The sequence below is a fragment of the Botryllus schlosseri genome, chromosome 6 (genome assembly GCF_051294905.1).
Source record: "Botryllus schlosseri isolate E-star chromosome 6, Bs_hap1, whole genome shotgun sequence".
Lineage (NCBI taxonomy): Eukaryota > Metazoa > Chordata > Ascidiacea > Stolidobranchia > Styelidae > Botryllus > Botryllus schlosseri.
Window position 1 is genome coordinate 6467855 of NC_137241.1, and position 24818 is coordinate 6492672.

At 39.9% G+C, this 24818-nt stretch overlaps 4 protein-coding genes across 5 annotated transcripts in view; 1 reads left to right on the forward strand and 3 right to left on the reverse strand.

The window, feature by feature from the left end:
- LOC145440732 (WD repeat domain phosphoinositide-interacting protein 2-like) overlaps positions 1-24818 on the reverse strand; it is a 227720-nt gene that overhangs the window by 73811 nt on the left and 129091 nt on the right. The gene's annotated exons all lie outside the window — the stretch shown is intronic.
- The window catches only part of LOC145440738 (ryncolin-1-like), a 154862-nt gene that overhangs the window by 20064 nt on the left and 109980 nt on the right, over positions 1-24818 (forward strand). The window lies entirely within an intron of this gene.
- LOC145440729 (trace amine-associated receptor 7e-like) overlaps positions 8029-24818 on the reverse strand; it is a 69646-nt gene continuing 52856 nt past the window's right edge. Inside the window, exon 7 of one of the 2 annotated variants that reach the window (XM_080318465.1) lies at positions 8029-8388. In XM_080318465.1, the coding sequence (XP_080174591.1) occupies positions 8184-8388 (205 nt within the window). In that variant the 3' untranslated portion in view covers positions 8029-8183. The remainder of the gene's footprint in view (positions 8389-24818) is intronic. The other variant, XM_080318468.1, reaches the window with a different exon arrangement.
- On the reverse strand, positions 12709-24377 carry LOC145440731 (uncharacterized). The gene is made up of 12 exons (XM_080318470.1): positions 23227-24377; positions 20452-20662; positions 20274-20380; positions 18216-18285; positions 18000-18132; positions 17713-17875; positions 15704-15872; positions 15235-15335; positions 15097-15168; positions 14447-14605; positions 13422-13602; positions 12709-13356 (listed from the first exon to the last, which is right to left on the reverse strand). The coding sequence occupies exons 1-12, from the start codon at positions 23320-23322 to the stop codon at positions 13244-13246; spliced, it is 1575 nt and encodes a 524-aa protein (XP_080174596.1). The 5' UTR covers positions 23323-24377; the 3' UTR covers positions 12709-13243.

A 24818-nucleotide genomic window follows, 5' to 3' on the forward strand; every position in this document is an offset into this window, starting at 1 on the left:
CAACTTCTTAGTACATTTTCATGACGATGAGAATAATAATTCTCGTGGCAGCGCAAACATGCCATTGAGAGGTCAAGACAGTGGGGTGTCCAGGGTTAGGGGCTCGTACCGCCCTCTTTTCAAAATCCCCAAATTTAAGTTGCTGTCGCACAGGCGACTACCACCACGTACGAATTCGATCTACCATCCATAGCGCGCCTTGAAATCTTGAATTGCACGATACCTTGATTGACGAAAGATTGTAGCAGACGTGGCGACACTTGTAGAACCAGGCAATTTTCAAATACACAATGTCTTCCTGATCCACACCGAGAAATAAAATGCCTTGGAACGACATTCTCAATTACAAATTCAAATTAAAAACAACGCCATACCTATCCATTTTCTTGATTGGTTATTAACTTTTTCAGCACCGCCGTAAAAATGTAGTCGTGTAACGCAACGTTACGTTACGCCGAATATATTAGGATTCCATCAATACTCAGATTTTCAGAATCCGCGCGACAATTACATTTGATTAATATCAGCGATTATAAATTCTAAGCTATTTACGATGAGTTGCGCTGTACCAGGTGAGGCTTGGTCCGCCTGTGCCTCATCTGAGTCTTATACCACTCCTTTCGCGCATTATTTTCGAACAATAAATATGAAAATTCCGTGATTTTGGGAATAAAAATAGTCAAAATCTAGTCATTCATAAACATCGACAGAAGATACCAATAATCATTGAAGGGTTCGCAATTTTCCTTCACCCGTCCCTGACGACATCTGAGGCACTACCTCAGTTGCCTCCCCTAAACCCACGTCACTGACGTATCACACGGTGGGTATATACTGCTGTAGTGACCATGTTTGGCTCCACCTACCCATGTGGGCAAACTAATATGGCGCACACCACGCATCCCACATATTAGTGTTACCAATTCGTCACGGATGTCCAATTGTGACGTGACAGTTGATTGACATGCATGGCTCTTTGAGAGTTACAACTAAAAGTATTGGGTCAATATGGCTCTTCGGTCGAAAAAGGTTCCCGACCACTGCATTAGCATATATCTTAGAATACAATTTTACATCGCTATAATCATTAGGGATCTCGTGACAGTGGGTCAAGTGTCCGATTCTACCATTAATGTGCCCATCATGCTCATTATAGCTTTATAAGCCAACATCTGCGTGTCCACTGTCCATTCTTTTATCAGAAATAACCCGACTTATGAAGTTGCAACGATTTTTGTAGGCCAGCATGCCGTAACGTCCCTCCGAGACAAGCTACAAATTTATTAATTAGAAAGTTGCATCATGTCAAATAGATATTGCGTGATGATCATCCGATCAAATCGCAGGAAACTACTTCCAAGTTCAAAAAATTGCTATGAATATTCATGTAACTGAGTCACGGAGTATACGATTTCAAAACCCCTGTTGGTAGTTTACGGAGTGGAAGTTACCATCATCGAAATGTTAGCTTAACGCTGTACTGCCCCAGCGGTCTCAAATCATATATTTTTATGTTATTTAGATTTGGATGATTATCATAGATATTATTTTCATTCAGATGCGAGTTGCACAACTTTTTGTCTTCAAATATATCAGGGGTCACCAACGCGGTGCCCGCGGGCCCGAGATAGCCCGCCAGGAACAGATGAGTAGCCCGCGGGCCAGTGTTAAAAATAGATTGAGTAACAGCGCTTACCAGTGAGCTTTCAATATAGACATTGATTAATTTATTTAGCTTTTTTTGTGTAAATCTCGCAAACTTGTAACAAATTAAAATGCATATCCAAGGCCGTAACTGCACTTCGTCTGCTCCCGCCAAAACATTGGTCTTGGGCCCTCATAGGACGGTAAACCCAACTTCCAGGGATGTGGTGTCCCAGACCCCCATTGGGATCCACGTTATTGTCACTGCTTGTGAGAGAGATTTCTTATACTCATTAGTCAGCAGGTTTGTTTGCTCTACTCACTCAGAGTTGAAGTCTCGAGTTACATACCAGAGTACAACCCACTAGTTGATAGCATGAAATGTCCGAGCGAGATAGTGTAATGGTGACGCGTCCTGCTTCTCAATTGGTACGTCGTGGATTCTATCCTCCGGCGGGTCAGACCAAAGACTCAAAAACCGGATTCCACGGCTATCCTGCTGGGCGATCAGCATTCACGGACAGATTGGAGGAGAATAAAACGGGTGTGCAGTAGGGTTGTTCAAAAAATTTTTTTTCCAAATTTCACTCGCTTAATGATAAAATTCTCAGGTTTCCTATAAAACGTTACACACCAAATTTCTGTCAATTCCGACCAGTAAAAGCCGCCCAATCTTAAATTGAAATTTCGATCATTTTTGAAATTGTAATATTTACGGTGGCAAATTTTGACTGAGGGGAGAATGATGCTTTTTTCACGCGCGTACATTTTGTTAAAGGCCTGTGATATAGTTTGGATGATGAAATTGCTAATAACTAAAAAATGAATATGACACTGATAAGCTGGAGCTACATTGAAAGAGCCCCTTGAAAACGATGGGGATATACATTGCAAATAGAATACTTTCAGCACTGAAATCTGGGACCATAAAGAGGAAGTAAATTGTCAGGCAGGTAAAATACAGTAAAATATATTTCCCAGGCTTTAGGCGATATCTTTAGTCGCACCAGTGTGAATTTCACGTAATCAGAGCAAATAAGCTTGTGGATGTAGACTTCACAACGCAATATGATATTTGTTTTATCCAATATCCTGCGGTAGAATGTTTATATCCCTTGCTGGCAAGCCAACTATACTGCTTGCGAGACGTTTTGTTGACTTTCAGAGATGCCACATCATTCTCCAGACATTTATATTAAGGGAACTCCAGTATCTCGCGTGTTCAAGGAATCTGAGGTCATCATTAGGTTGATAGCGATGCTGGTCTCACGTTTCGGTATTTGAGACAACGACCTCGTAGATACGCCATGTTGAACTCACTGTCCAATGTTTGCTTACACCTTATTTTTTCATGGGGTCACAATCTTGTGGTGTATTGAACTGATGAAAATTGCTAATAGAACAGAACAAACTCCGTTTGGATTGATTCTAACTTCTTACTGATTCCAAATACGCAGTTCCAAAAGCATTAGCATCGGTCAGCAGCCCAATCAAATGCTGCTGATTGCAATCGGGAATGATCTGCACGACTATGGTCATTTACACCAGGCCGGTATTCTTCTTATTTTCCGTAATTGCCGACTTATAGCACGGCCCACCTATTAGGCTTTTGTAAGACACCGCTGACGCGGATGAGGTGGCGACAATTAATGACATATATGATACTTCACTTCAGATTCGCCTTGCAGAGGTATAGGAGTCGAGAAAACCAAATATCATAACGCATTGCGAAGAAGACAGCCACAACAACGTTCTGATTTCATCAACTCTACATCGGCACGACATAAGATACTTTCGGGTATCGACATTAACCTCGAAAATATATTTTGCTGTATTTTACCTGAGCGTCAGTTCATTTTTATCTTCATGGTGCCCGGTTTCAGCCTTAAAAGTATTGTATTTGCTAATTTTATCCCCACCATTTCAAAGAGACTATTTCAATATCGTTGACTAATTTCCAGCAAATCAGTGACAAAATAATTTTTCATTAATTAGCAACTTCATTATTTCAACTCTATGTCAGGCCAGTATCAATATGTACACTAGGGTTCTGACTTGAAAAAAAATTCAAAATTTTGTGTGTCCTGTAGTCACAAACGATGAACTTTTGTGTCCTGATTGCAAAATTACCAAAAGTTAAGACTGGTTAGACAAAAACGTCCCGCACAAAAATTTTCCAGTTTTCACGGTATGAAGGATAGGCTTTTTTGTAGATACAGACTATATAATATATATACCGACTGATTTGAATTTAACTGACACAATTCCAATTGCGAAGATTTAAAATAGTATCTTGGTGAATTTTGATCGCTCAGATAGAATTATTTCTATCGTTTTCTTGCTTACAGTGAAAATTAAATAATTAATAAATAATTTCGATTTTAGATGTAGACTGTATAGATCGTATAATTTCAACTTGTCTGACACAAATCGAACTGGGTGTTCGAAAAGGCGAAAGTAGAACAACTCAACATATTTTCAGCGGTCTAGAAAACCGATTAGAGGAATATGATGAAAATTTGAAAATGTCATATCATATGTGACTCAGCATCTGTTGATACTGGGCGGCGGAATGGCGTTGTTGTGAAACTGCAAATTGCAGTGATGAGCAAGGGTTTTCATAAACCACAATACATTGGTTGCCAACATAATATTATCGATTCTTTAAAGCACATATTAGAGTTCTTCAATCCAACATCCTCAACAAATCCAACTCTCAGCTACAAATTTGGAGATGATATGGCAAAATACTACGAAAACTTGGTACAATCCATCAAGCCAGGATTTCAAATGAAAATATTAGAAAACCGAGGATGGAGGGATGATTTTAAGTTTATCTGTGTTGTGCAGAGCATCCCGCTCTTTCAAAGGAAATAGTAGATTACCACTAAGCCGTTGGCATAAACCTCCATCTCTACGCAATGCGAGATGGAGCTCAAGGGCTTTTTCGGTACTTCCAAGTCCCCAGATGGAGAGTATCTCTTGAGATATCATGCTTATTCCTCGCAAATGCGTGTCAGGAAGCCTGGTATTCTAACCAGATGTCTATAGATGGAATATACTGGAGCCCGACCGTTTATCGGTTCGCCGATAATATCGGGACGATATCACACTTCGACAGAATTATCGGTATCAGCCATTGAAGCTGAAAAATTATCGGCAATTCTCGTGACTTCACAACATGGCGGTAGGAAGTCAGAAAACTATAATCTTTGACCGCTAGATTGAGAATATTGATATATGTCACAAGCTTACACTTAACAGGTGTCCAGATGTAGCCATTCTAGTTTATTTCATGTTCAAATATAACAATGGCTGTAAAGATGTTCAAATAAATGCTCTGAAGCTTTGAAAATGTGCTTATGTATATCCAACTTCTTTTGAATATCGGCTGAATGTGTTGGGGTTCTCGGTCAAGGTGTGAGATATCGGTTTTATCGGTATCGACCCAAAAATCCAATATCGATCGGGCTCTAGAGTATACCAAAGATTATTTGATGCTATTTTTGCGCTCGAATGTCCTGCAGCGATAAAGTGCCTTAAAATCCCATTGGAAGTCGGATATTTGCGTTGTAGATGTCCCTGGCAATAACATAATAACAGAAAAAGAAGTCAAATTGATGGATGAACTTTACCAGAAGTACAAAAGGACATATATATGAAGATTAAATTTGTAGCAAAGAATACCTTTGAATTGTAAATTTTTTCTATATTTGGACCAGTGTCGAAAATTGAAGTTGGTTTGTGCGGGTCATTTTTTTCGATTTGAACAAAATGATTATAATTTTTCTAATTTATACCAAAATGCTCATCAATTCCTGCTACAGGCGAAATATTTTTTCTTCTAGTCATAACCCTAATGTACATCCGTGGAAAAAGCATCATTTTCCCTTCAGGCATGCCTGGAACACGATGTTTGGTCAGATCGAAGTGTCGAAATTTGCCACCATAAATACTATAAATTCATAAAATGGTCGAGATTTAAATTTAAGATTGCGCGGCTTTTACTTGCCGAAATTGACCCAAATTTGGTGTGCAGCTTTTGTGTTTAGGCAACATGACAAGTTATCAGTAAGCAAGTGAAATTTGGAAAAAAAGTTATTTTTGAACAACCCTAGTGTGCAGACTTCATGACCTTATCGTATCGCATCTCCGTCGTCGAAGCATCTCGATGGTGCAGGCGAAAGAGAATATCATCCCTCTCTCTCTCTCTACCAGGTTCCCTCTAATTGACACGGAAAAGTGCCACGTGTCCCGTTCAAAGTGTGACATGATTTATTTAAAAGTTTCAGTTGACTGTTGTATTTCACAAGATGATTAATAATTGAAACAAACGTGGTGCAAAGTACTTGAAGATTTCAAGAGAAATATTAGTGGCTAGCTAGTTAAAATGAAACGTTGGGATCCCGCAATGTGATTCCTGTCCAGTGCTCTGAATATCAGAGTGGAAATTCAGTCGGCACGGGTAAACGGTGGGAGTGAATTAAAGCCCGTCGCGTCAATCAGTACCTAAGAAGTAGCTCTTGGTGGCAAAAAGGTTGGTGAACCCTGAAATAGATGTTGACCAGGTTGGACGAGTCTGAGTAGCAATTTGACAGATTAACATAGACCTGTCACTGTCATAGGGTTACCATATTTTGAGATCCGAAAAAAGAAAATTCTGAAAGCTGAAGCATCGGAAAAGAAAACTGGTGATTTTGAAAACTTTTCGACCGATAGCACTGTGTTGACTAAAAAAAGACTATCACTTTGACTCGAATCCCATTTTGCCGATTTATTACGAAACTCTGACGTTCGCTGATCAGGGCTGAGTTTTTGATCGCATTTTAATACTATTTCTAGAAAAAGAGGCCATATTCGCAAAAAAAGAGGACATTTGGGCGTCCTCCGAGGACACGATCAATTTAGTGAAAAAAAAACGACAAATCCTTTTAAAAGAGGTCGTATGGTGACCCTGTCAGTGAACTATTTTCTGAGGTATGCAATCTATATGGCAAATCGAATGTTTGATCATTGTTATGGTTCTGGCAAAACTGCCAGAGTATGGAAAAAACATTCCATATCATACTTGTAAATTTCCATACCATACCATAATTGCAAATTTCCATATTCTATACCGAAATTTCGATCCATACCATACCATGCCCTGCTGCCTACTCATGCCTTCGTAGTTTCAAAATGTGGACTTGGTGGAGGGGTCAGATACTTCTAGCAGTTGGTCTACCTGTGTTAATATTGAACCCATAGACATATGGCTCCATAAAACAAAAATCAATTTAAAACAAACATGACCGTTTTTCAAACATACATATGTATTTTGTTTTTTGGTCACGACGTCACGAATCCCTAATTGTGACGCCAGAGTGGATCGACATTGACGATTTAAAATATAGGGTAAATAAGTCTTCTTTGACGGTAAAGGCTTCCGACCCCTGCCTTAAACGGACTAAAACACATCTGTAACCAGTACTGCATCGTTATACAGCATTTATATGAAGTCGGCGGTCATCGTCATCAAAACATTCATTCCGTGCCAATGATATATGTCTAAACCTGCCATAACTGTTGAAGCGACGACGATTTCAAAGGTTCCAACCATTCCGCATCGTATACATCGACTACATCGGGTGAAAATCGGCCTCATACTATATGTTTTTTCTGCAGAATTTTTACACAATTATAAAACTGAAAAAAAAACGATTTACTTTTGAACAGTGCTTTAAAGCACCAGTTGTTTTAAATGCAACCTTGGGTGTAATAAAGTAAGTACAGCTGACTTTGCCTAGCGTTAATTTTTTATTATTATATTATTACGTCATACTTTGCCTTTTTGGTTTTCGTTCGAATCTCTCTCTGTATGCTTATTATTGTGCCGTTAACTCTCGATAAGGGGCACACGAAAAGTCTTCGAGTTAATAAATTCTTTACTGCAATGAATGTAGTTGTGAAAGCAATACTCAAATAAAGTAAGTAAAGCCGTTGGTTTCCGTCGCCAGTAAATATGCTGTGAAATGAAAATGTGAAGACACAGCAAACACCCTGGAATATTTATGTATGTCTGATGCAATAATTAGTGCTGGGCGCAATGATTTGAGTACTCGAATCAGAATCGAGTATTAATTCTAATAATTCGAGTCGAGTAGTGAGAGATGGTGTTCTCCAGTACTGAAATTATCCGATCCTTGCCAGTAAGAGAAAATTTATCACTGAGAATTATAACTTCGATACTATTTTCCGCAACGGAAGGCTGTAAACCTCGACTTCGCTTTTACTTACTGGGTAACAGCTACTTCTACTTGTGTATCAATGATAACCACCTCTGCTCACGATACACCCGGTGGAACCGTACCTCCTTAGGAACGTGGAAAGACTCAATCATCCATCTCGTGTGCTTTGGGTTTTATTCGAAATATGAAAATTGAAAAATATTGTAGCCAGCCGAAACTTTTTATGCAATTCATGTGGCAGTACTCAAAATGTCCGCCGAGCCTGTTTGAAGAATTCGCTTCATTCTTATACCTAGGCTATGTTTAATAGTTTCAACAATGTGTGTATTTTTGAACTGAAAATATAACCAATAACAGTTGTACAATGCAATCGTCTCTGCGTTCCAAGTTGCTAACAAAATTCTTGCTGATTAAAAATAAGGAATTCACATCTATTTCACGATTTAATCCGCAACAATCGTTTGACGGCTTCACGAAACTTCGCTCCCTCACCGAATACGCCAACGCGTTTGACAGACTGTAACGACCGCAATAAAAACACCTTTTCCACGGCATATCTAGTTTCCGTCCATACACTCGCTATTCTTGGATATTATAATGAGCGAGCGCAACTAAACTATAAACGGGTAATCCGGAGCAATACACAGTATAGATTCAATAATACTGAGTACCCAATGAAAGAAGGTCACACGGCGTCATTGTTGGAGTATCGGCCATTGTTCGGGTCTGGCATGTTTCCCCGTCAAGCGCATTCATTGCTCTCAGTCGGTTCAAGCACTTTGTCACAGGAAGGAATGGCAGCTCGTTGATTTACGAAACGACCATTTTTAAAGGCTTTTTCCACAAAATAATTGAATGAGTTTTTGCTTGTCTGCATCCTAATCCTATTCCGTGGTCGGTGCAAGAGCAATCAACAATACAATACCATTTTCATCTTTATAACTATGCGAACACGACTTTTGTGACCCCAGAGGAGAAAAAGATTAAATCCAAGATGGGTAAACTATGGATATTATGACATGATTTCACGATGTTGTAGATATCATGAACTCCAATTAGCCTACCGCACGCAGGCATGCATCCTCTATCAAGAATTGCTTCCAATATTATCAATATGAAACTCTACTCTGTAATTCAAATAGAATTACATGCGCGTTGTGAAAGTCTGTTTAGACCAGGGGTCGCCAACTCAAAAGCGGTGAATGATCAATTCTGTCACTTCATATAGACGCACCGGGTAGCATGGTCATTGGTCGAACGGTCTACGTATAGCAGTCTTCATAAGAAGAAACGATATTATATTGAACCTAAAATACCTAAAATAAATTATGCGCAGTTTGTGTCGGTAGCCTAATTTTGAATTTGCAGCAGACTCAAGAGCAGCACGCGAGTTTAATCGCGAGGACTTAGGTCGATGTAGTGTAGGATCATGTTTAACGTCGATGCCCGTCTGACAACCTGCATGGGCAACTTATTTTTGGCATTTTTCAGATTTTATTTTTGGCAGTTTTTGCATCGCCATGAATTCATACGTGGGAAGAACGTCAAAACGTCTGCAGGAACGCATAAACCAACATGTCCCCAGATTTATCAGAACACGTGTATCACGCTCAGTGAAAGCTCACCCTTAACTCATCCGCTTAAGATTGATGCTGACCGATCAAAGGCCATTAACTCTGCCATCGGCAAACATCTGTTGGATAATCCGATTTGTGCGAATAATTATCGAGACGACCGATTTCGAATCGTTGGGCGGGGCCGTTCACAATTCCATTTGTGTGCCTTGGAGTCGACTTTTATCAAAATACACCAACCAAAACTCTGTCAACAAAAGGAGTTCGTGTACCACCTAAAAATAGTACATTGAACGCTCTCTCTTTCATGCTGGTGACGTCATATTTTGTGATACGATTGTTGATATACAAAGTTCTTTCCAATTCTCTACTAGTTGCTGCCGATTACCCCTGACGAGTGTCAGCCGAAAATATTCGGGTTCATTTCAATATGAATATACTATTGAATTCATATTTATAGACTCGAATTAACGCTTCAGTTCGGTATTTCTTATGAAACGGAAGTCACAAAACATGCAGTATCCACACTGGGCCATCAAACAGCAAGATTTCAATCCGAATTGAAAACGATGAGGGAGATAGAGACCAAATTTACCCGATACTAAACCGGGTGCCTCAGCAATATATATTCTCAATAGTCGATTCAATATGCGCGCGACCTCAATTACCGGCATTCACACAGGTAACAATCCTTATGATAACAATTCGAAAGGATTTCTGACACGTTTGGATCGCAGCCTACACTACCCAACCAGTTGTTAGAAATCATGAGTGACTTTAACAATCAATATTTATAATATGGAAAATTACTCACCCGGCAATGAAAAACTGGGAAAGGACTGAATGTACTGTACATATGTATGTATGGTACTTATAGATCTGGAGACCTTTTGCACAATGTCTGTTCATTGATAAAACTATTTGAAAACATGACACAATCTATGAGGTATTGAACAATGAACATGCAGACAGTTTTCAATTGCAAGTTGAAGGGGAATGGAACCTAGTATAATGCACATTGAGCTAAATACAGCCTGGGTCGCACGTGGCGGCTACATGATGTAACAAAATGCATGATCCTATTCATCTAATTTTGTGATTAACATTGAGTCTAAAGCAATTCATCCCGGCGTGGTGCAATATTTTAATGGTGTGCATTAGTGAGAGCCAATATTTCAACAATTCATCGTCACGCGGTTCGTATCCCGGCGTGATGCAATATTTTAATGATGTGAATTATTGAGGACCAATATTTCACCACTTGATCGTCACAGCTCTGGTGCGCGTCCATTTCGCAGACGTGGATATATCCATAAAGAACGCAGCTAATATTTTGTTTTACTCCGCAGTTTGGAACAAGGCCGAATAAACCATGATTATTGGGGATTGTAAACGAATGGCAAGATTGCTGATCAGTGATTACGAAGCGATCATGAGACACTATAGGCTAAGTAAATGTAGAATATTGATTCAGCACGGTTGCCATGCTCTCAATTTGAATACGACTCCGTGAAATGTCAGGGTTGTGAATATGACAAACCGTGTCAGAGTGTCAATAATAAAATATGTTGATTTTCATCGATTTTTAAATGGGATAGTGAGATCTCGACAATTTCATTGGTGGATTTACAGAGAAATGGTCCAGGTTTATCGGTTACTAAAAATAAACCCAGAGCAGTGGTTCTCAAACTTTTTCCGTGATGACAGTGAAAAATTTCGCGCCTCCCTTATCGTCATAGCAAAGAATATTAAAAAGAGAAACCAGAATGTTTGCAATCCCATTGCATAGGTTGATGGCATGGAAGGTTACGAAAGTTGAGAGACATCTCATACATGAAACTCGGGATATACAAATAGCAATAGACATAGGATGGAGGTAAATTGCGGGGAGACCTAAACATTTTTCAGTTGAATATTTTGTCAAATATATACATGTGTAATGATAGCACGTAGCATATAAATATTTTAGCGATTTCGGTGTCTATATACCTTCTATTTACCGACTTGGTCTTGGCTCAAACGTATCGTACCTGACCATAAGCGAAATCAAAAACCATTGGCGCGGGCCACACACCATTCAAACTTGGCACTTTTTCACGAGACAAGCAACCTTTTTCAACCAGTAGCAGGTGTTCAGCAAAAGGATAATTCAATTGATTACTTTTGGGCTGTCATAAAATGCGCTTCTGAAATGTGGGATTCTACAAAATGTGTCCTAATTGGGTACACACAGAGTGGCTACTTCTCGACGTTGTAATATTAAGCCACTTCGACTTAAATCCTTGCTTCTTACATTCAAAAGGCATGATATGTAGGGTTACCACTTACCATACGTCCACGTTTAAGATATACTGTTTCGAGGTGTCATTTTATTGCAGCCATTGTTAAGTGAGAATCATCACTATTAACAGTGGCGTTGCCAGTGCTGGTTTATGAAGGTCGAGACCCCATCCTGTACTGATCTTCATGTTGACTGGAAATTCGATCCGATTCCGATAAAATGAAATTGCGGAATTTTAAAGGCCGTTATAGTTGTAGTCCTAGTTCTAGTTGCTGATTTTGTAGAGCGAGTGGTTTTAGTTTTAGTTCTAGTTGAGCATTTCCAAAATCCAGAAGTTTGTATTATTCTATTGATGCAATATCTTCAAGAAAGCCGGAAGCTGAAATTCAAAGACGGCTTGGAGCACTAAACGCATCTTTTTAGTTTGTGCCGATGCAGGGACAGCGATTTTCAGAAGAACTACAAAATTCGCTCAACAGCAAGGCTATTTCACCGAGCTGCACACTGCTCGGAAGGCAGCGACTAAGACAATAAGCTTTGTAGTATCCGAAATACATTCAATGCCTTAATAGAAAAACGTGAATAGGGGTTTAAAGAGAGTTTAAAATGTATCATGTTTAACATTGTTCCGAGGTATGACGACAAATTATCATTACTATTGTTTTTATCAAATAACGGTCACTTTCTCATTACCTAATATCAACACATCTACTGTGCAGCATTTATTATTGATGTAATTCACTGCTTCCAATTTAGAAAGAAAATTAATACACTGGAGGATACAGCTAAGATTTTTGACTCGGCCCGCCAACGTATTTTCTGCTTTTCCCTGTGGAGAAAAATATTGCCCAGTCCAGATCCAAACGGAAGTTACTAATTAAGTCCGTTAGACGACATTGTACGAAAACACGGGAGACCATACATGTCTACCATGCACGCAGAACGACTTAATTGGTATAATTTGAAGAGAAAGTCATTGACATGTCACTATCACAAAACTTGTTTTATTATCATGCCGTGTATCTATAGACAAAAACAGCTATCTCATTTTAAGCACGCGACAAATCATAAGCTACAGTCTCGGTACCATAATGATTTTCCATCTTACACAAACTATACATATATTCCGTCAATTTAAATTCGGGTAACTAAAACTGCTCCGGTTCGATTCCCGTCGGAGGTTTATCTGGGTTCCTCTTCCCCCGCCGTCGCCGTTCTTACGGCGATAAAAAAAAGCCCAGAAAAAGGCCCGACGAAAGAAAGCATCCACAAGGAATCGAAAGAACTAAAAAGGGCCGCGGCTTTAAAAGATCAACATCGAAAAGAACTGTTACATCGGGCACGCTAGGTCGAGTGGGATGCCAGTCTAAAACGATCGCAACTGCGTGTTGTTCGATATCCTCCAATCCTTTCATTACATCGCATTGTGTCTTATCGCATTGTACATTGTGTGTAACTTGGTCAGAAGAAAATTATAACCCAGCGATTATTGCACACGGCAAAATGGAAATATACATTCAAAATCCAGCAAGTTTTCTCAAGACGCCACGCTGCATCTTCCCGGTTGCAGATACGGGGATTGTGAAGACTAACTCCACCCTTCGCAAAAGCTTGCAATCCAAAATTTGTTCTGGATTGTATGCATGCGTGAAAGATGCTGAAATAACCTTGATTAGCAATCGATCAGAGACTAACCGCTCAGGCTTTGATGCATGCTTTCGGCCGACACTCTGTGATCACTTGGGACGATGAATGCGATCGGTACTTCGCCGTGTATTTCGTCAGGTATGCCAACCACTCCGACGTCAATGACTTTTGGGTGTTTACTGATAGCCGTCGCCAGCTCAGACGGAGATATCAGATCGACTTTTCCACTCTGTAGATTGAATTATTATTACAAAAGAAAGGCGCTTTCAAGATGTAGTACGGTTCTCATTTCGTACAACAGTGCGTACGCATATATGCGTCTGTATATAAAGCACATACGTTTAACATACGACTCGTTTTCACCCATGTATTTTTATTAATGCTTTAGCCATGATATATGAATGGTGATTTGCGACAAATAACATTCATATATGCAATATTTGGCTCATTCGTATGCATCTGACCGACATATAATGCTAGGAAATTATAGTATACTGTAGGCCCACTGTATTAGAGAAACCGTGTCGTGTTTTTAATTCAGTTAGAGGCGTCCATGAACGGCATCAGACTTAGCTGGTCTTAGCAGAAATACCTTTACTTACGCACGTCCTCTTCAATGCTATCCATAAAATGTCATCTTAAGTCATGTCCGAAATTGCAAAATGAATTATGTTGCATATTTAAAATGTGTCATTGTCAATATGACAATTTTTCTGGTATCAAACGTGCTTCAGAAATGCGCTGACGCTGAGATTAATTCCATGCCCTGATGTATCCATTGGGTGCATTTCGTAGGTTTGAGTTGTACGTTTCAAATGATCAAATATGACTCTAGTGACACTACATCTTTTTAATAAAACCTTTGTTTCATAGTAAAAATTGTTTTAAATGTACTCTAAATGCAGGCTATATATATTACTTGAGTCCTAGCAAAAGTGTTCCCACGCATCCCTTTAAGTATATTTACGCTATAACGGTAAGTTTCGTAAAGACTCAGTCAAGTGATTATATATTCATATATCGCAATCACTTAAATACATGCTATATAGTAAAATTTATCATAGCTTCATCACCTGTTGTGTGGATTTATACATGATTATATCTTTCAAGCGGTCTACTATGAAGAGTTGTCCATCTTTGGTCACGTGACCTATATCTCCGGTCCTGAACCAGCCATCTTGGTCAAAGGAGCTGGTGCTTGCAACTGGATTCTTGAGGTATCCTTTTGTAACCTGTAAAGGGATGCCAAAAGTATTGGTCGCCTTGTCGATCACATAAAACATCCATAGCATATATATGCCTTTACTTATATATACAGAAGAGATCAAGATAGCCAGCATTGTTACTCGAGTACGAGCAGAAACACCACAATAAATTTATTCTCAATTACAGCTAAAGGTATCGATTTTCAAGTTACGCCAAAACGATATCAATGTAGATGTAAAAAGTGAGTGATTTCAAAAGTACTGGACAATTTAAAAAGTTTATTTGGTCGAGGCGTCACATGGTGGTGCAAACCTACCCAAAACCTACTTTCTACTTTATAAAATTGGAAATGTAAAGCTATGTAATTTTTCTTAATGCTTTCAAGTAGAATTGGAACTATAGTGGAACAGCATATCGAATAAGTAGGCAAAGCCTACTCAAGTACTTCGAAAAGTAGAACTAGTTCGTTACGGAATATTTTTATGTTGTGTTAAAAATTTCTGTCGAAAATACATACCTGCGCACTTTTAACACAGATTTCACCGTTCGACCCATTTTCACATTCTTGCCCACTCACGACATCTGAAATCTTGGTAACAGAAGCATAAGATTATTAAAATTAATAAATTGGTTACACAGAGACACATCACCGCACCTTAATTTGGATTCCAGGTCGGATTTTCCCAGCGGACACTGGAGGGTCATTCTGTGATATCATGATTAGGGACATCGAATCCACTTCGGTCATACCATATTCTGTAATGGGTCGTATGTATCTGTGATGTTCAACTACAAATTCACGAGTAGTACAGCTAAACTTTGATCTCCTTCATCGAGTTGGATGTCTACATGCATCGGACGCGACTGAGTAACAATGATAGAGTTTTTCAGCTTTTCTAGATCTTAGCGTTGCCCCAGTTCAAGCGTGCGCACACCGCCTTTACCGGCGTTTTTCTTCGGAGGCCCTTCCGAAGGTAATGTGTGCTCACCATACAGTGACTAAAACAGCTCACCAGTGTTTTTAGATACAGATATAGTCAATCGAATCAGATACCTCTGGTATGCGAAGGCAGAGATGCCACCACCGAGCGACGAGCTCAGTGAAATCGTAAATTATACTATACCTAATATCAGAGTGCAGTTGAATTCCTTTGTTACTTTACGAATGAGGTCAGGTGCGTGAACTGCTCCACCGCTAAAAATCCATTTCAAAGACGACAAGTCATACATGAGACGCTCCTTTGCTTCTAACATCTGTCTCAGATCCGAAGCTACCGATGGTATTGTAGTTATCTGCAGAAAACCTTCATTCATGGCTATGTTACACCAGTGATTAGCGGATATAGTGATTTCTGAGAATGTCGTCCAGAATCGGGAAAATCCGAATCGAATAACTTTTCCGAAGAATCCTAATTGCACATCTAAGCAGAACAGCCTTTACAAAGGCCAAGGTTAGTGTTAACTGATATATAGGCTATTTGCGTAAATTTTTGACAGAACAGCTTTAGAGTGCTACCAGTGCTATCAGAACGTGTTTGTAGTCCGTGTTTAGCTGTTTAGCGGACGATGTTTTGTTTCGGATTGAAATCAAAAGTTAAGTCCGGTCAGAACTATCCAATCATATCCGAAGCAAAAGTTATAACTATCCGAAAATATCCTAAATAAAATTTGCAATAGAATCCGAATCCGTTCCGACTGTCTCAAAATTGTGTCTGATGCTCATCAATATGTCACACCTCTAATATGTCAGGATTTCTGGGTGTCGAGAGTGCAAATTTAGGCACTGCTGCAATGGAATGTTTTCTTCGAGCTTTGCGCAATCCTCTGTAGTACGTTTGTGCGTATCCGAGTCCAATGTATTTCGTAGTATAGCCAATCGCACGGCCATCTTCATCGGAATTCACGAAATAACGACTTGATCGAACAAAGTGATTGATACCAATAGACCCGCCCGAAGCTAACACGCGAGACCCCCTAGTCTTAACGTTGTGGCCTGAACAGGACTTATTATAATGTAATATTGCGTGACCTAAATTCTAGAGGACACAACCTAGATCAGTTCCAACGGTGAGTCTGATCACATGAGCCAAGAGAGTAATATATGGAAGTAATAATATTATCGACCTAAGTCATTCAATTACACGCTTTTCGCGACTAGAGAACTTATGCTTATTGATATTAAATAACCTTTATTGATTGCTATTATGGTGAGTAGCCAATGGGAACAAATACATACGTTTTTTGGTTCCCATATACCTATATACGCATGTTACATTAGTGTTACCATATTTTGGAAATCTGAAAAAAGGACACTTTTTCAAAATTTTCAGACCATCAATACTGATGTAAAAACCGGAAAAATGGTAATTGTTTTCCGACTTTGGGGTTCGTTGACTTTAAAAAAGTCATTTTTTTGACTCGACTCCAGAATTAAACACTTTTGTTAAATTCTCCGTTGGTTGACTAATAAAAAGGTCAAGTTCCGGCTTAACTCCCGAAATACCCGCCGGAACGTTACTTGAGTATAGGCCTATTGATTTCCTTTTTCTTAGTCGAATTTTAACCTAAATTTGCCTAACATTTTCAATAAAGAGAACAAATTCCCAAAAACGAGGACACTTGGGCGTCCTCCGAGGACACTTTCAAAAAAGTCAAAAAAGAAGACAAATCCTCTTAAAAGAGGACGTATGGTCACCCTATGTTACATGGAATAAAAAAAACTCGACGACCGGGCGGCTAAATAATTGCGGTAGGGTAAGTAGGCTAGTCAAAGTAAGCGGTATATTGAACGTGATACATGCTTCGACAAGGAATGTCCGGTGAAAGTCATATTTTTTACAATGTAACAGTATATGGACCAATGTTCCCTCTAATTCCGGACGCGTCTGCGCACACTCACCAACTGACTGCGCAGACCCTTGGAAAACAGTGCGCAACGACTAAAAAAAAGGTCATCACTTCGGATTTTTTGTGCGCAACTTAGATTTTCTGTGCGCAGAGACCATGTCAGCACTGCGCATTTGCGCACGTGCGCAGCTTAGAGGGAACATTGATATGGACTACTGATTCGAGGTTCTTAACTATACTTAAACCATGGTTCTATTGCAACCGAAATCATTACATTCATGCTCACCCGATAATTCTCAATCATCTTTAACATCTTAGGTACTTGACAGTCGCAATCTAAAATGACTTTGGCCCCAATTCTCAGACCGGATAATGCAACTCCGAATCCGCCAATGTGGTACATGGGCCGGTTACAATAGATGGTGTGCTGAATCTCTGTCGAAGGAAATCTGTAAATTTCAGAAGTTCAGAAAGTACGGAATTCTGTTCAAGAGAAATTCTGCGATGCTAAAGTATTGTAAACCGTATATTTTCGAGAATAGCTTTGTATCAGATCCGAAATTACAAACTTACATCTCAAGAATAGCCGAAGCAACGTAGTTTCTATGAGTCATCATAGCACATTTCGGAAGTCCAGTCGTCCCGCTTGAATAAGGTGCAGTCGCAAGGTCATTCTCTGGGTCGATATCCACCACCTGCAACGATTCTATAACAAACAAGATAATACAATGAAATCGCTTGGACTTACGATTATTAGGAATAGATATCTTGTGGATCTAGCAATATTACCTGAATTTCCTTCCTTCAATATTTGATCCACTGTTAGAAATGTTGAGCTTGGGCCAATCACGAATATTTCCTTGTGAAAGAATTTACAAGTACGCCCAGGACCGTAACTGTTGCACCCCAAATCCCCAATTGGGCGTGGGCGAGCTCGAAAGGGACCGAAAATTACTTCGTGAATGAACATAAATTATAGAGTATTTTTATGGAAATTTATGCAACTTTATTCCAATATTTTTGCGATACTTGCGATACTACCTCAAGAAAAAATGCGCATGATTTATAGAAATGGGCATTTCTGCGTCGGCCATTACCGCACTAACACATATGAAGTTTGAAGCCATGTAACATGCGACTCCGAGAAGTGTGCCAGAACGATCGGCAGCGAGAAAAAATATTGGCCGAAAAGGACTGTCTTTATGCTGAGCGAAAACTTCGATATAGACACATTACACATATATCGTCGCAGTGGAATCAAAGTGACTTATGTCCCATTTTCACATTTTGAGAAAATTGACTTTACGTAAAGTTGTCATCTTCTTTCTGCCATATATTGGTCCTGATGAACTTTGAATTAATGAAACAGACATAATCATGGCTAAGATATGACCGAAAGAAATTGAAAATGTTTCAAAAACTTGATTTTTTTCAAGTTTTAAAAATGGATCTTCAAAATTTGAAAACTGGACATAAGTCACTTTGACTCCACTGCGACGATATGTTTAATCGTCTCTATGCGCCCAAATGGCTGGCGCCGAATGTTCCTGCCCTGGCAATATGAATCCCACAAGAAAATTGCCATTCCGCAGAGAAATATTATTATCCAGTGAAGAAATCCCAATTTGAAATGGTGTGCGTTTTGTAGTTCAATACGTTTGGACGATTTCAATATCTTTTGATATAGCAGACAGGTGGTCACGAAATAACATTATATAACGAAGTCATTATACCAAAGGACCCTCCCGAATATGTTCAATGGGCCCTACATTTTCCAAGACAACACCTGACTCTGCTCAGCCGGTACGTCTGATTACACGGGCAGGGAGAGGATAAAGAATGCAGGAATATATATGCAATTCACGATATTATTGACCGATTCAATCACGAATTATTGCAATTTTAGGTGATTAGGCGACATGAACCTGCTCACTAATCAGTATAACAAATTTCGCTCTCAAAGTAGCGGTTAAAACACATATCCTGACATGGGGCTTCGTCTCTTAGAAGTGTGGTTTACCACCCTATTGGGGACCATAGACCAGCGCTTTCTTTGGGCGGGGCTGGCGAAGTGCTGTTTCGGACCTGTGTAGGCCTATCCTGGTAATAATTTTCAATAGTTCATAGAAATCTATGCTTTTTCGACAGTTGAATCCGTTGTTAAACATTCCATTATGCAGTTATGTGGAACCAAAGGGCATGATATCGCCCTCTGGGGGATTTTTACAGACAGGGGCGAAAAACACTGATGAAGTAGAATATTCATGCAAATCCAATAACGTAAGTGAATAAAACCTACTTGAATACAAGGTAAAAGTATAAGGATAAGGTTCCTAATGATCTCTAGTCTTTAGAAAAGCGATAAATATATGTTGACTAGGTGAGGGGGCGATGAGTCCAAAATGTTTGGGAACTACTGTGTTTCAGGTTTGAACCAGAACGTTATTCCTTGAGAGCAATGCTACCTTTCTTTCCTGTACTAACGTGTCGGAAGAAGTAGCGTCTTTCAATCCAAGCTGGAACTAATTCATTAAAACATACTCTTGCCATCAAAACTACTGATTAACGGAGAATAAAATTGCAAAAGTAAAATATATATGATTTTACTTCTACTTTGACGATACCTCTGGTTTGAAATGCAGTGAATTAAAAACGAATGGTGTTCTATTATCAAATTTGAAATTGATCACATCAACAAACGAAAGTAACACACCTTAAAGTGTTCCACGCCGGTGGACACCCTACACAGTTTTATAGAATTTCTGATGGATCTCTGTGGCCTATTGATTATACTCGGCAATAATTCGCATATTGCCACGTTCAGCCGAAACGCTGACGCCGGGTTACCTCAATGCATGACATTTCCGACTTAACCGCCACCATTTTCTCCACGGTGTCTTCGTCTACGAAAACTATCCTCGGCCGAGTCACCGCAAATTGTTCAAGTATTTCATCTAAACTCAGAAAAATAAAGAGCAATTCGAAATCTAACGTGTTGACTTAGTCCAGAAGGGGGACGTGCTACCTTTTCGGTAATTCGGATTGCACGGAGTTAGCACGGCGCCGCATCCCAAAATTCCTATGGCAAGAAAAATATACTCCGTGCATCCAGACGCACATATGGAAATAAAATCTCCTTTTTTGATGCCAATGGATTGCAAATAAGCTGCGCATGTTCTTGAACGCTCATACATATCCAAGTAACTCAAAGACAGATCATCCCGAAATGCATCGATCTGGAATTAGGTTTTGAGGATAAGAAGTCAAATAAATCTTCATAAAGATAATACAGAATCAGGACATATTCGATATGACCACCTCATCACATATTACATACTCATTAGTGAAGTACGGAAATTGCGTATTTTTGCAAGCCAATTTACAACACTTTGTCAAACTGAACTGAATTTCACATTCCTTGTTGATTTTTTTTTAGGGGGGGGGGGGGTTCCAGTACTCTGACAACAGCATTACAATTTTCAGAATCAGTGCAAAATTCGAATTCGATCAATACCAGGTAATGAAATATCTGAGCTGTCAATGATAAATAAGGATATCACAGGTTGAGCACGGCTCGTGTGTGCCTGAGCCGTGCCTCACCTCTCCGTCACTGCATGTTTTAAAAAATGAATCATTCATGAACATCTCTAGAAAAATTACCAATATGCATTGAAGGTTTTGATTATTTTAGTTTGCTTATCCTGACGACAGCTGAGGCACTACCTTACTCCCCCTATGCCTACACTCCAGTTCTACAGACCGTTATAACACCACATATGTACAATGTTCAAAATTTGCAGTAATGACTATAACTATAAACCAGTGGTTCTTAACCTTGACTCCAGCGCCCCCCAGGGGGCGCTGGCGATTTTGAAGGGGGGCGGAAACGCTAAGGGGGCGATATGGGGGGCGCTGGGCTCAGGGGGGGCGGTATGGGGGGCGCTGGAGAAAAATAGCTTCGCAGTAGATGATGTGGTAGTAGGACATATCCTTAATGAGTATATTCAGAGCGAATTAACACCGAAAACTTCGTTATTTATAGCCTACAAAAGACATAAAGGTTTAATTGTCCATAGGCGCCTAAATGACTGGCACCGAATATTCCTGTCTTGGCAATCTGAACCTCAGAAGACGAATTCCATCTGGCAGGAAAAAATAATATGCCAGTGAAGAAATACCAATTTGAAAGCGTGTACGTCTTTTAGTTTAGTACGATTGGACGACAGGGATATGTAGAACTAGATATACCCGTTGGGCGATATCCCTGTTGGGCGATTCTACATTTTTTGATATAGCAGACAGGAGGTCACGAAATAACATCATGCTACGAAGTCATATCAACGGGTCCGCCCGCCCGGCTATGTTTAATTATTACTTACGGGCCCTACAGTTTCCAAGACACCTCACAATGTTCCCTCTACGTTTTGACGAGTCTGCGCACACTCACAAACTCACTGCGCAGGCCCTTGGACAACAGTGCGTAACGACTAAAATAAGGTCATAACATCGGATTTGTTGTGCGCAACGTAGATTTTTTGTGCGCAGAGACCGTGTCAGCACTGCGCACGTGTGCAGCTTAGAGGGAACATTGCACCTCACTCAGCTCTACCGGTAAATCTGGTAACGTGAGCGGAGAGGACAAGAAATTGATAGCAATATATAGGCAATTCCAGATCTTATTGACCGATTTTATCGTGAATTATCGAAAATTTTCGCGCTTCGCACTGTCTCGCTAAACAGTACAGCTGATTTCGTGGCAAAAGCGAACAACGTGATGGGGGGCGGTCGGTTTATCACTCTATGGAAGCCCAAGACCCAAGTTTTTTCGGCGGGCCTGACGAAGTGTCGTTTCGTTCCTGCCAACGGGTATACGCCCTAAGATGTATAATTATTATTGAGGGGTCCTACCCTTTCAATCACACATCACTCAGCTCTACCGGTAAATCTGTTTACGTGAGCAGAGAAAGGATAAAAATTGATAATAATATATATGCACTTCCCGATCATATTGACCAATTCAATGAATAATTATTGAAATTTTTCGCGCTTTGCGCGTCCAGGCGAGAATAGCTGGCTCAGTAAATGCACACCCAATCTAGATGACAAGTATCAATAAATAGCGGATAGCCGAAGGGGGCTCTGAGGGTAGAGCCCCCCGGAAGTTTGGTTTATCTCCCTACGGGGGACTCAAGACCAACGTTTCTTTGGGGGCTGACGAAGTGCTGTTACGGCCCTGGTAACGAATTAATTGTACCTACGGGCACGCCCGAATATGTTTATTATTAATTACGTGCCGTTTATTTTCGAATACAACAGCTCAGCCCTACTGGTAAATCTGATTACGTGGGCTGAGAGGATAAAAAGTTTATAGCGACATATATATGTGATTACCACCTATCCATTTATGGATTATAGAATATTTTGGCACCTAAAGCGACCAGGCCTAGGCCACACAAACTTTGATGACCATCAAAATCACGTTACGGGGTTCTTGGGGCGAAGCCCTCAGAAGTTTGGTTTATCACTCTATGGGTGCGCAAGGCAATCGTTTTTAGGGGACTTGACGAAGTTCTGTTACGGCCCTCCCTCTTACTCATTGTCTTTGGTACATTCCTTACAATATGAGGTTGGGGGGCGCTGAAGCCCGATAATCTTTGAAAGGGGGCGCTGGAGGAAAAAAGGTTAAGAACCACTGCTATAAACTAACTGTAACTATGTAACTGTAAATATCGTATCTTTGAAGACAAATAATGATATATCATATATAAGTATTTCAGTATGTTATTTCCAAGTATCTCACGATTGCAATGCGACTTCCATATGTCAATATCTTCTCCCACATAAGCTCATGTAGTGATATATTCGGCACAGATACATCTCCACCACAGAAAGGCATTATTACGGCGTAGGTTTACGTGCTTTGTGGTTAGTAGGCCTTCACAAAGTATATATGAATTCAGGATAATGGTTTCGGAAAACAGTACTAATAGTACGACGTGGAATAGGGTTGTTCGGGATTGACACACTGTAAGAAATTCGTTGGGGTCCGTCAGTTCTCCATGCCTTGTACTTTGGAAACATACTATAGCTTCACTTCGATTCGTTTTTATCACTTACGACAAGGTAACGAAATCGAAAAATAATGGGGATTCGCCCTGTTGCGATTTTGCTTAACCTTCCAAATGCAATAAATAGTAGGGTTTCTGCATTTAGTATGGAATACAGTGTCAGCGAATCCTACGATTGTAAATCCCTCGAGTCTAGGGCGACACTTTCATATCGCACACTGTCTTAAAAATCACCAGGCGCAGTGTAAACCAACTATTGAATAGTAGATTAATTACAAATATTATCATATGCAATCGTAACAAGAAGACCTTCCCGAGTGCCTCCAACTAAAGTCTTTCATTTGACATCGTAGTAGGCCAAGTGTACTACACTTGTGTTTATTCCCAACATATTGATAAACAGTCGACTCGCTTGATTCGGAATGGTTGGTTCCGCTCACTTTAGGCCGAATCAAGCGAAGAAACGGCGTTGCTAGAGTCAGGCGGAAATCGCTTCGGCGTCGTGCGTAAAGGCACACAACGTAAAATATCGTAATGTTGCGTAATAAATTAATTGCAGCTGCGATGCACTGCAGTAATTGGCACAGATCGCATAAAACGCGCAATAGTTATACCTTCAGGTTATATAGTTGTATTGTACACTGTACAATGTACAGTATTTTCGATACCAAACCATTCATCAAATACTATATTACCGGGTAACACACACATGCAGGGTTCTAACAGTACATTTTGATATCCCCAATAACGTAGCTAACTGCCGAACTGTCAAGAAAGCGTCTTTACTTTTTCTGCTAAACTTTTCTGCTCCAATTTGTTCTACAATATGCACGCCATGGCGCCCAAATAAAAGCGACTATGAAGCTGAGACGTCCGTGTGTGAGTCCATTGTTGATTGTGACTGCGTGGGTCGTCATTGTTTGACTTAAATCATTCACCTTGTGTTGAAACGGACGACGTACTATTTATTGTGTCACAAGCTAGCAATAGGAAGAGGTAGCCTGTGTCTGAATTAGGCGGAGTATTGTCCGATTTAACTTTTGTTTCATTCCCGATCATTTTGGCAGAATATAAAGCGGTTATCCGGTGTCCGAATTAAACGAAGTCGACTGTATATCCAACTGACAATTACCTCGTCAATAAAATGACGTTAATTCACCGAGATAGGCCACATCTTCCGGTATTGGGGCTTACGTTATTATCGAATTCAATACCTCGTGTAAATTTATTCAATTGGAGAATATTAAGTAAATGGAATTTTTTAATTCTTTTACGACAAATGGACGCAACTTCAACTCATGCACGCCAGTATACAATACTCGCT

Excerpts from the sequence above, each read along its gene's own strand:
- LOC145440731 (XM_080318470.1), bottom strand. The coding sequence starts at position 23,322 with ATGCCTTTCTGTGGTGGAGATGTATCTGTGCCGAATATATCACTACAT. Across the intron at positions 20,381-20,451 it reads CAATCCGAATTACCGAAAAG|ATGAAATACTTGAACAATTT; the intron begins GTAGCACGTCCC and ends TTCTGAGTTTAG. Across the intron at positions 18,286-20,273 it reads CGGAAATGTCATGCATTGAG|GAAATATTCGTGATTGGCCC; the intron begins GTAACCCGGCGT and ends TTCTTTCACAAG.